This window comes from Urocitellus parryii, chromosome 4 (genome assembly GCF_045843805.1).
Source record: "Urocitellus parryii isolate mUroPar1 chromosome 4, mUroPar1.hap1, whole genome shotgun sequence".
Classification (NCBI taxonomy): Eukaryota; Metazoa; Chordata; class Mammalia; order Rodentia; family Sciuridae; genus Urocitellus; species Urocitellus parryii.
The window spans coordinates 56,584,436-56,597,184 of NC_135534.1; the positions used below are offsets into that span (position 1 = coordinate 56,584,436).

At 36.0% G+C, this 12,749-nt stretch overlaps 1 protein-coding gene across 1 annotated transcript; it reads left to right on the forward strand.

Annotated features, from left to right (window-relative positions):
- The first annotated feature begins 11,445 nt into the window (after positions 1–11,445).
- Positions 11,446–12,432, forward strand: LOC113182444 (olfactory receptor 10T2-like). The gene has a single exon (XM_077797265.1). It carries the CDS (start codon positions 11,446–11,448, stop codon positions 12,430–12,432), a length of 987 nt encoding a protein of 328 aa, XP_077653391.1.
- Positions 12,433–12,749: the final 317 nt, after the last annotated feature.

Genomic DNA, 12,749 nt, shown 5'->3' on the forward strand with positions numbered 1-12,749 from the left:
ATAAAAATAAAAATACAGTTAAATGTGTAAGAATTTTCAAATAGACTGTATTGTATTACAATATTACAATGCCTCTTGCCATGTTGAGATTTCCAATTGTATCAAAACTGTATCAATATTTGGTATTATTAAGCTTTAAATTTAACCAAAGTAGAATTTTACACGAGTTTTATTTTACAATAAGCTACTCAACTTTATTACAGCAAAATAGAGCATAAATATAAATTTTATCTTGAAAAAAATTATGGTTTCAGTTTCTTTAATAAATAATCATGTATATTTTCCCAACATTTTATTCATATCTTATACATAACAAGATGTAACAACTACTAGCTCCGTTCACTCTCATCTTAACAATGTAAGAGTAATTTGAAAATGCTTAATCACATTTGTTTTCAGGAAATTGCAAATTAGAACATAATAGATACTACTACACAGTTTAAAGCTTAATAATACCAAATACTGATACAGTTTTGTTACAGCTGGAAATTTCAACATGGCAAGAAGCATTGTAATACAATACAATCTATTTGAAAAATGGTTTGAAAATTCTTTTACATTTAAACACTGTTATCTATGTGCAGTGGTGCATGCCTGTAGATCCAGTAGCTCTGGAGGCTGAGGCAGGAGGATTGTGAGTTTGAGACCAGTCCTCAGCAGCTTATTAAGACGGTATCTCAAAAATAAAACATAAAAAATGACCAGGGCTGTAGGTCAGTGGTGGGGTGTCCCTGAGTTCAATTTCCAGCACTAACAACAAGTTAAGTAAATAAATTTAAAAAAACCCACCCATGGACAAATGGAAAATTATATCCACACAGATGACTCCAATGTTCACAGAAGCTCTATCCACAATAGCACAAATCTGGAAACAATGCTGAAGGCCACCAACTGGTGAGTGAATAAAAAAGCTGGCATTATCTGTGTAATGAAAAATGACTCAGCAATAAAAAGAAACACACTGTTGATGCACCCATTATCTGTGAATCTCAAAATGGCAATGCTGAGAGAAGTTAGATGTGATAGTCTATATTTTACATGATTTTCATTTTATAAAATTACAGAAAGAGAATCTAATCTATTTTGTTCAAAAAGCAAACCTGGAGTTGCCTTGGGCCAGCAGAGGGGGAAAAAAATGGATTTCAAAGGGGCAGAAATAATCAATTGAGAGGTGATTGAAATGTATTTTTATTTGATTGTGTGTGGTTTTGCTTACATGGGTGTAAAATACATTTTAAATAAATGTGTTCATTTTAATTCTGAAAATCTGTAAAAAGTCCTCAAACCTGTGGTTTGAAAACACACAATCTTTCCTTGATGGTATTTTTCTTAGTTTTGATGTATGTATTGCAGGGTGCTATATGTGCTATACCTTGTGCTACATGGATATATACATTTGTCTAAAATTCTCAAACTATATGCCTAACATTTATGCATTATATGAAACTATATTTCAATAAATAATGTAAAATAAAAATTTAAAAATCCCCTTTCTGGGAGCTTAGTGGGATTTTGAAAGGAAGTAAAATTAGATGCACGTAACTAATTTACCATGTTTATGCAGAAGTCCTTCCATATTAATTATAAAATTAATTTGTAATTTCTTTTAAAAAATCCAACTGGAATTTTATTTGAAATTAACCACACAAGTATGTTAGGATTAATATCATGGGATTGACATCTTTATTATGTTGAATTTCCCAATCCAGAAGATGATATATACTTGCTTTCATTTCATGAGTTCAGGTTGCTTTTGATTTCATGGATGTAAACAATAGAAAAACCTGTCAACAAAAATTAACATATTTATCACTTCCAGTGTATTTAATTAGTTCATATACATCTAATTACAGTCTGAAACTATTTTCCTACAGTTCGAAATTTTTCCTCTATATTTTTATTGATGTTTCAGTCCACATACAAAAAATTATTGCCTGTTTTATTTGAAAACATTTATTTTCCTTAATTTTTGAAAGATATCTGCATAGGCTTAAAATTGTTTTTTGACAGGTTTTTCCTTTTACGTCTAGAAATTTTTCATTCCAGTATTTTCCAGCTTTCAGCAGTAATTAATCACATCATTGCTCTCTGTGTATAATGTGTGTGTGTGTTTTTTAAAAGAGAGAGAGAGAGAGAGAGAGAGAGAGAGAATTTTTTAATATTTATTTTTTAGTTTTCGGTGGACACAACGTCTTTATTTTATTTGTATGTGGTGCTGAGGATGGAACCCAGTGCCCCGCGCATGCCAGGCGAGCGCACTACCACTTGAGCCACATCCCCAGCCGTGTGTGTTTTTAATGGTATTAAATTTTAATTTTTTTTTAACTGGCAATGCAGCCACAGTGCAAAAGCAACAAAATTTACATTTTCTTACCATTGCAAAAATGAGTAGCAATAATACAAATGCTGTTCAGTTGTTTATGTTGTTTTTAAAACAGTTGTTTATGTTGCTGAGGCAGCACACCAATAGTAGGTTGCATTTGTGGCTGTCTTATTCATGATGTGTCTACATTCAGGGACAAACACCTGATTGTTTTATTTTCTATTTAAATTCAAATATATTTGTACCCTAATAATGAAATATTGAGTTATATGTTATTTTATATTTAATTATTCTTTTTTCTTCTCCCTACATAAATAATTAAGAAATTGTATTGAAATGTGTTCTTATACTATGGCACCTTTGAAGATTTCTTCACTTTTAGCTTTTGGCATGGTAGTATTGTGCTCATAACTTGTGTGTGTGTGTGTGTGTGTGTGAGAGAGAGAGAGAGAGAGAGAGAGAGAGTGTATGTGTGTGTGTATCTTGCTTATTATTCACTGAGATTCCCCCCCCCCCCTTAGGTTAACAGTTTTTACTAGATTTGGAACATTTTTAATAATTTATTCTTCAACTATTTTTATGACCTTTCATTCTCTCTGCTTCTCTGAGCCTCCCATAATATATATGTTGGACTATTTGATATTGTTCCACAGGTCTACTGTCTTTGCTGATTTTTTAAAAATTCTGTTTTCTCTCAGTTCATTATATTGTAATTTTTTTACTTCTCTTTTTCTTTGTTTTTAATTGACATAATTGCATGTATTTATTTATAACATGACATGATGTTCTGAAGTGTATATGCATTATGGAATGGTTAAATCTAGATAACCAACATATGCATTACCTCACATAGTTATCATTATTGTGGTTAAAGTATGACTGTCTGGCCACTGAGGCCTCCTGGGTTGTGGCTCAGTGGTAGAGCACTTGCCTAGGACATGTGAGGTATGGGAATCTATCCTTAGCAACACATTAAAATAAATAAATAAAATAAAGATATTGTGTCCATATGCAATTGAAAACTTTTTTAAAAAAAGGATTTATCTAAACCCAAGTTTGCTGTAATCAGTCAGCAGCTATGCACATTAGAGATCAAGCCCGTATCATGGATAATGGGTTCCCACGGTGGCACAAGAGCAGATTTTGAGGCTCAGTCTGCAGGTACCAGCCTAGAATCAGGAGTGGTAGAGGTTTATTCAATGTTGGATTTTACTGAGGTCTGTCCAGTGATAGTTCATACTGCATTGAAGACTAAGGCAGAACCCTATGTTTATTTCTCTCTTTTTTCCCAAGCGAATGATGTCTGCCTGTGCTGGGGGAGGTGGGGAGGAGGTGCAGGTTATGCAAAGCTGTCGATCCTGCCCACTTCAGCACATTATTTCTTATTATTGTGCTCTAACCAAGTACTGTGATCTATCACCTGATTTCTGTAGCTTTTATGAAGGTATTTTCATGCCTGGATAGATGTTCAAATTGATTGTTCTGTGGGGTAATAATCATTAGAGTTCTATACTGCAGTTTTCTCTGCCTTAATGAAATTAATCTAACTAAAGATGGGAGGGATTTCTAAGAGGTCCAAGCAGGTGAAAGAAAAAGTGAATAAATGTGATGATATAGAGGTGACTTAATATAATGCTTCCTCAGAAGATTGGCAGGAATAGTATTCATATACACCCCCACACAAAGGGTACCTTCTTCTGAGATTCATCAGCTCCTCTGTTTTGTGTGATGGGATTATAGCTACCTCTGGTCCATTTGGGTTTCCATTTATTAAAAAAAAGAAACATCTCTCATCTATTCTGGTTGCCATTTATAAAAAGAAAAATTTTTAAAAAGAACCATCTTTTTCCATCTCTTCACTTTCAGTCGATACATATCCTTAAAGCTTAAGGGAGTTTCTTCGATGAGTATATACTTGGGCATCTTTTATAAAGCTTTTTATTTTTATTTTTTATTTTTGGTACCAGAGATTGAACCCAGGGACACTTAACCACTTAGTTACACCCCACCTCCTTTTTTTATGTATATGTATTTTTTGAGACAGGATCTCACTAAGTTGCTTAGGACCTTGCTAAGTTGCTGAGGCTGGCTTTGAATTCAAGATCCTCCTGCCTCAGCCTCCCAAGTCACTGGGATTACAAGCATGAGCCACCACACTCAATTTAAAAAGCCTTTTCAAGCCAGTCCTGGTGGTTCACACCTGTAATCCCACAAATTCCAGGCCAGCCTCAGCAATTTAGCAAAACCATTTCTTAAACAAACAAACAAATAAATAAGAATATAGCTCAGTGTCAGAACATCACTAGGTTCGATCCCCAGTTCACTACCCCCCACCCCACAAATCTTTTCACCATCTTTATGTCTTTGACATACTTAGTCCATTTGTAATTAAAGTAATTATTGATAGGTAAGGATTTATTACTGACATTTAGGTAATTGTTTTGTGGTTGTTTTACATATCACTTGTCCTTTCTTCTTCTCTTGCGGTTGTCCTTTGGATTGATAATCTTCTGTAGTGAAATACTTTGATTCCTTTCTCTTTATCCTTTGTGTATTTATTATAAATATTTACTTTGCAGTTTTTATCTTTCTTGCTAAGCTCCTCTCTAAGAACCAGTTGAAGAATTTTTAAAAATTTGAATTTAATTGGTAACTACTCTGCTAAACAATGTTATTGAATTATTCCTTTCTAATTTCTGGCATATTAAGCTAATGCTATACCATAGTCCCTTCTTTTTCAATTTTGGAGATGATAAAAGTTACATTCCATGAGGACAGACATCTCTGGCTGTATTTCACTCATATTTCTGATAGCCTAGGCAAGTGCCTGGAATTGTATTCTGAATAAACACTCATTGTATTCTGAATAAATAATGAGCTAATGAATGAAATGATTCACGCTCTAGGTTACTGTTATCAGGAATATGGTTAAAAACATTATTTTGATGTGTAACCTGCACATATTTCTTTATAATATGGATGGACAGTGTTCTTAGCTCCATTTTTCTAGCAAGAAATGATATTGATATGGTTTGTTAATCTTCCTGGAGCTAGCTGACATTGCATTTGGAAGAGCAGAGGATGAACACAAAGCAGATAGACCAATGGTTTAGAGGTAGAGAGACACAGAGCTGTAGCATCATCCAGCCCCATATGTCTTTGGCACATTGTATCATTACCACAAAAAAAGCAAAGATGTGAACTCAAACTTCATGAAATGTCCAATAAATTAATGTGTAAGAAAAATACCAATATCTAATAACACGGACCAATTAGCAAGAAGCAGAAATCCTAGCACCACGAGGAACAAGTACAGTATGGCCTGTAGACATAGATTCAGATGTATGACTACATGACTGGCAATGATGGCTAAGGATTATAACTGTTTTTCAGGAATCTGGGCCAGTAGTCAGAACATGGTGCTTATGCTTCATTGTTTTTTAAATTTTTGAGTGTGCATAGTTAAGCACATGCAGTCCTTATTCCTGTGTTCATTGGCACTCTGTCTTCTCACAAGTTTTCCAAAAGAAGATACTTAGCAATACTCAGGCTAGTATTTTAGTAAAAGAATGATCTCAGGGAGGGAGATAAACAGAAGGAGGCATTGGAAGGCTGTAGATGAGGATGCAGTACCAGCTGAAGTGCAGTTTCAGCCCCAGCCCACAGGTAACAGAAGCATGAATGGTACCTCAGATTGGTCCAAACTTGCAGCAACAGGACATTTTTGCTATTATTGTTTTGAAATCACTGTGTCATTCAGCAGGTGGCTATGTGCACTTTCAGATGTTTCTATTCTAATTGTCTTGGCTGATCCCCTGTAAAACAAAGGCTCTAAAACACTACCTAACTTCACTACCTAACTTCAAAAAGTTCTTTAATTTATTATGTACTGCTTTCTAGACTCCTACACGGCATAACATAGCAAATTCTGGAACCCAGTGGAGATCATTCAAAGAAAGTACCTCTCCTGGTAGGCTTCCTTCTTAATAGCTGTGCTTTCTCTGTTTTCATGCATGATGCAAACAGGACTTCATGGATGAGGTGTCATTTTTTCTGAGCCTTAAAGGACAAAATTTTGTGTAGGTAGAATCAGGAAAAGGACTTTTCAGACTGAAGGAACAGAAAAAATAATAAGGAAAAGGCAGGATTTAACTAGAAAACAATGTGTTGCTTGAGTTGTTTGAAGCATTGAGTTTATGAAAACGGATACTGACTTGTTAGAACATTAGGTAGAAGATAGTACAGGTGGTTAGTGATTTGAGGGCAAGATGATGATACAGGGAATTAGGAGCCACTTGTGCTTATTACAATGATGGTGCTTAACTGGGGATGGATGAAAATGACTTTCCTTTTCATCAAGGTCTTCTGCAGAGTTGAACCCATGAGAAAGCAATCCCAGGAAACATACTTTATGCTCATTTTCTTCCTACCCTCCTCCTGTTTCCCCAGGTACTAAGTTCTCTTGACACCCCATTCCCTGTCCTATGAATGGGGTAGAAGAGACCAGAGAGACTTGGCAGATTTTCAGAATTATAAAATAAATGATATTGGGCAGAATGTAAAATATTACTGTGGGAATCATCTACATTCTAAGATATATTTTTCACAAGTTGAATTCAAATCATTTCTATGTTACACACATCATTGAAAGCTCCCCATGGTGTGTGAAGATTAAAAATCATTTTTTTTTGTGGCCACAGATTGGGCAATACAGAGGCAAGACTCCTTGTATCTAAAGTAGGAGTCTCAAGATAATGGTTCCCAATGACCCCAGGACTCTCATTAAAATTTTTCATTTTCCCGAAATGAGGATGGCACTACCTTTCATGTTACGGAGATTCTAAATTCATAAGGGACTCATTATGAGCATTAAAAATCACCTTAAATATTATCCCAGCACTAAGAGATATGTAAAATAAGAGTAAGAAGTATATAGTGAGGATATGAGATTAAATTCTTTCTCCAGATTAATTACCTTATGATTTTAAAGAGACTGGAAAGTGAGTGGAGGGAGTTTTAGATTGTTCTTACTCTTTACAATGAACATCATTCTATAACTTTCAATAATCAAATACTTGTGGGTGTCCATAGCCTTATACAAGGTTTCAAAGAAACTATGGACACAGATAAGCTGGAAATTAAGAAAGTTGCCAATTCCTTATTTTAGATATAGAGCAAACTCAGAAAACTGTATGGGGAAAGTTTGAAGATCTGAAAACGGAGAGTGAATGTCAAACTCCAGAAGCCTGGTGTAAAAGAGGGTAAGTTTTGAGAAAAATAAACAGATGAGTTTATCCAACATTGTAAGTATCTTGTTCTCCAGCAGTTGCCAGGATTGTTGTGGAGAATGGAAATAATGTCATGCCGACCTTATCTTATATTGTGGCTGTACTTAAATAGCATGAAGAAATCATAATTTACCTTTGACACACAAGAAAACTATCACAGAATCGAAAGATTCTCAATCAAAATCACAGAGAAATATTGTCAAACAATACATACCCTGATATCAGGGAGACAGTTGCCAAAAACTTGTGGAGGGTGTTAGTATGTAGAGGTGAATTATTCTGATAAAACTTTCCTAGTAATTCTAATACACCTCTGGGCAGCAGTCTACTTATAGGTTGAGTGTGAATTGATTCTATAGTAAATAGGTATAGTCACGATTGTGCAGAAATGAGAGTTGCTTTCTCCTAGGCTCTATGCCACCACTGTTACAATTTTAAGAAGTTTTTTGTTTGCTTCTGTTGTTATTTGACATTCATAAATTAAATTAAGAAAGCATTTAGAATACACATATTCTTCCATTCATATTGCTAGGTGCCACAGTTCTTAAAATCTGTTTATAGAGCAATCAACTAACTTTAGCACATATAAAAAAAGGCAAAGGAAAACAATGTATTGGAAAGGAATTATAAGCTGAAGTCCAGCTTATAAAAAACATTTTATCACAATACAATGACACGTTAGTTCAGAAGAAATGATGAAAAACCAAGGAGGAGCCTTCCAAGGAGGAATGATATTTGCATTGTCTTTTCAAGAAAGCTGTGTTTTTAGTAGGCAGAGAAAAGCAGGCTAGAGAAAATAACATGCAAAGTGGACAAACCAAGAAATGACATGCTGTATTTGAGAAGCTGAGGGATGTTTCTCCAATATGGTTGATGGACAGGTAACACCTAGTATGGGTACTAGAGCACTTGCACTTGGGGAAGCTTAGAATAAACTAGCCATGCAAGTGGTTCTCCAGACATTCAATGCCCTGCAGTAAGTATGCTCCAAAGTATGTAAGTATGAACCTACCAACTGTATCATTTTGGCAAATCAAATATTTCAGTTTAATAATATTTATATCTTACAGTAGCTATAAGGATATTTGAAACATGCAAAAAGGTAGAAGTTATGAGTATATCTAGTTTGTAAGAAAAGGGGATCTAAAAGATGTTTATAGTGAAGAGACAGCACATTTATAGATAGGAAATTAAAAAGCTGGTAGAGGTGAGACTAGGTCTAGGAGAAGGAAGCACATATAATATTCACCCCATAGGATAGATGTAGGGCAATAGCAGAGGGGATAAAAATAACCAAGGTGTCGATAAACAGAATACTGTAATTATGGAAGTGACTTATTGGGGTAAAAAATGTGGAAAGAGTGAAAATGTGTTGGATAGTAGCACTCTGATGTCTATAAATCAGGAAACAGGAAAAACCTCTGATATGCGAGGGATATGGTTACTTGTGTTCTGAAAATTTTGCATCCAGTACTTGGAGAACATTCTGAAACTGGAGATGTGCCAAAGGAAATTTAAGTCTTTTCTTATAGAGACCGGAATTGGGGAGTGGTACAAAATGAGTGGTAGCAGAAGCAATAAGAATGGAAATTTTGCTTTAGGAGTGAATCGACTGAGAAATTTTCAGAGGAAAGAGCCTTTGTGGAGTGGTCTCAAAGAGAAGCCTCATGAATCTTGATTGAAGATTGCTTGAGTAGATTTATGGCCCACCTCAGGATATCTGTAGTTGTTGTGGGCCAGCCATGGGCTGTGGGGTGTGAACTATGAGCGTGAGTATACAAGGGGACTGGACTGACGTTGCCTCTCTGTGTGGACTGGAGACATATGTGTCCTTTTTGCTGGCTCTGCCCATGATCCACACACAGCACATGAGATGGGCGTGGCTTTCCAAGATGACCATAAGACATCATGAAGCTAGACTCAACCCCCTGAAACCTGACCCCCCTCATTGGGGTGGAACTTTCTCAGTGTCTTCCCCTCAATAAAAAAGGGCTTCAGAATGTCCTCCTCCTCTTTTTTGTCTGCCTCTCTTGTGGGGGCTGGAGTAGAAGGGCCTTTGCTGAAGAATCCCAAGAAAAAGATATTGTTTCTGTCTTGATGTGATTATTCCATGCCAACCCAATTCACCTGCGGTGATCCTGAATGACTTAGTCGCTTGTCACGGCATGCAGTAGCTGAGCCCTGTGCCTGCGATGTTCTTTCCTCTGATTTTCACGTGTTCTCTGCATGTTGTCATTCTATACTCCATTTACGTATGTCACCTCCTCAGAGAGGGCTTCCCTGACTGCACAAACAACAGTAGTCATGAACTCTCACCTCACAGACGTCCTATATCTCTGGTTCCACATTGTGTTTCCCATTCCTAAATCATTGATATTTCATTAATATCTATTGAATTTATGATCTCCAATAGTCATGCAAACACTCCACACCTCGTGTTTTATAAAATCAGAGTGACAAATCCTCATATAAACTTGTGAGGACTACAGGAGCCAGCTCTGTCTAGCCCTTGTATATTGTCTGGCACATTGTAGGTATTGAGTAGGTGTTGGCCACCTGCCTTGGCTTCTCTTGTATTCTTTGACCATAGTGGCAATGCAAATACAAGACAGTAACTCTTTGGCTAATAACAGAATTATTTTCTCTTTTGTCTTAATTCCTCTTTCACCTTTGTAAATCCTTCAGAATAATTACCAACCATTACCTCTCTTTTTACACACCTGCTTCCTCGTCACTTTTTTCCCTTCATCTTTAAGAGAAGCCAAGGTTAAAACAAAAATTTTATGGGAAGTCCTCATAACATTTTTCTGCCCTCATCGCCTTTGTGGATTGTATGTTTAAAGAACAATCAAACTAGAAGTTTGCTTGCCAAATTGATCTGAGGAAATTGAGTCTTTCAGATATGTACAACAAAGCAAACCAGTCAAGTACACTAGCTACAAAGTGTCCTGGAGGTTCTGCTAACAACTCAAAAGTTGATCAGAATATAACCAAATTTCCCATTCTGGAATGAGACAGTATCTTCAAAAAAGATCCACGTTAGCCCATCATATTATCTTGGGATACGCACATGGGAAAAAACTTCATTGACAAGTTCTTAAGAACTGAAACTTTACCGATATGTTTTAAGAACTATTATATTAAGAACAATTAATCTTATACATCTCAAGATTCAGTTATTATCAAATATAGAAGCCCAGAGATTGCAACAAGTTAAATTAATTTATTTGATTTAATCATTGTCAAAAATATCATCCTTGGAGCCATCATATGTGGAAAGCAAAGATGAAAGAAATTTGGAAGTTCTTTTCAAAAATTTTACTGATCTCTCCAGAATTTTTAAACATTATATTAATATTAAATTATTTAAGTTATTGAATTATCTTATTCTATCAATATTTTACTAGGGACTCCTGAGTGCCAGGGTATCATTATATTTTTAAACAGATTTGAAAAATGTGTCAAAATCAGTTGGTAAGACTTTTATTAGTATTTTGTCTCTTCCTTGCAGATCCAGAATGCAGAAAAGAGAGGGAAAGAGTACTTTTCTGAGTAGAATCCAAGAAGATACTTGGACGCCCTCTGTGGCATTTATACACATTCTCATGCTAGAATCATTCCCCTCATCATTCAGACTCCTGATCCTGACTTTTGTCAAGTACATTTAAGTCTCTTTACTAAAATTCTATAAGAGTTGCCTTATAGAATTTGTCCAGGGGCTCAAAATTAAAGTCCAGGCAGCATTAGTATCTAAGGAGATTTTTCCAATTATCTCCGAGTCTTGACCAAGACCATCTGTGTTATTGGTACCAAGTGTCTATGCCTAACAGGAAAATGGGCAATCACTCAGCAGTAAACACATTCCTTCTGTGGGGATTTTCCAGTTTCCCAGACCTGCAGAATCTCCTCTTTGTAGTGATTTTCTCCTCCCATGTGACCATCCTGCTTGCAAATGTGTCCATAATGGTGGCCATCAAGCTCAGTCACAACCTCCACACCCCCATGTACTTTTTCCTCTTTGGCCTGTCCTTTTCAGAAACCTGTACCACGATGGTAATCATCCCCCGCATGCTAGTGGACTTGCTCTCAAAGAGCAAGATGATTTCTCTTCCTGAGTGTGCCACACAGATGTTTTTCTTCTTTGGTCTGGCAGCCAACAACTGTTTCATCATGGCTGCCATGTCCTATGACCGCTACACTGCCATCCACAACCCACTTCATTATCCCGTCCTGATGACGATAAAGATCTGCTTTCAGCTCATGATGGCCTCCTGGGTGGTTGGGTTCCTGATTTCTCTCTGCATCACCATCATTATATTCGACTTATCTTTTTGTGACTCCAACAATATCCAGCACTTCTTCTGTGACATTTCACCTGTGGTTCATCTTGCTTGTGATTACACTTCCCATGAAGCAATGGCTATTTTTGTGCTCTCTGCCTTTGTGTTGGTGGGAAGCTTTATTTTAATTATGATTTCCTATGTCTTCATTGTGTCCTTAGTTGTGAAGATGCCCTCTGCAAAGGGGAGGTATAAGGCCTTCTCGACTTGTTCCTCCCACCTCACGGTCGTGTCTATACACTATGGATTTGCTTGCTTTGTCTACCTGAGGCCCAAGAACAGTGATTCCTTCCATGAAGACATGCTGATGGCTGTCACATATACAGTGCTGACACCTCTGCTGAACCCCATAGTTTATAGTCTAAGGAACAAAGAAATGCAGATAGCCCTAAGGAAAGTAGTAGGGAGTGTAATTAAATTTTTTTCTTATTTGACAAATAAAAAAAATCTTAATGATTTTAAAAAAACTACTGCACACTAATGTTTAAAACTGAAAAAGTGGTTTATTTACAGTAAAAATCATCATTATGTATATGAAATAATTAAAGTGCTAATTGATATATTCTAGCCTCACCATTTTCCTACTGAAAATATTGCAGTTTTAAGATGTTTTTAAATGTCACACTATGTACGTGTGTGTGTGCGCGCTCACACATGTAGTAAACATGTTAAAATGCTATGAAATGCTATATTTTTGTGATATTATTTGCTTTGGGGGGAAAAGAAGATTTTGTATTAAAGAGAGATGGTAAGGAAGAAAGAAAAAGGAAGCAGGTAAGAAAAGAGGAGGGGAAGAAA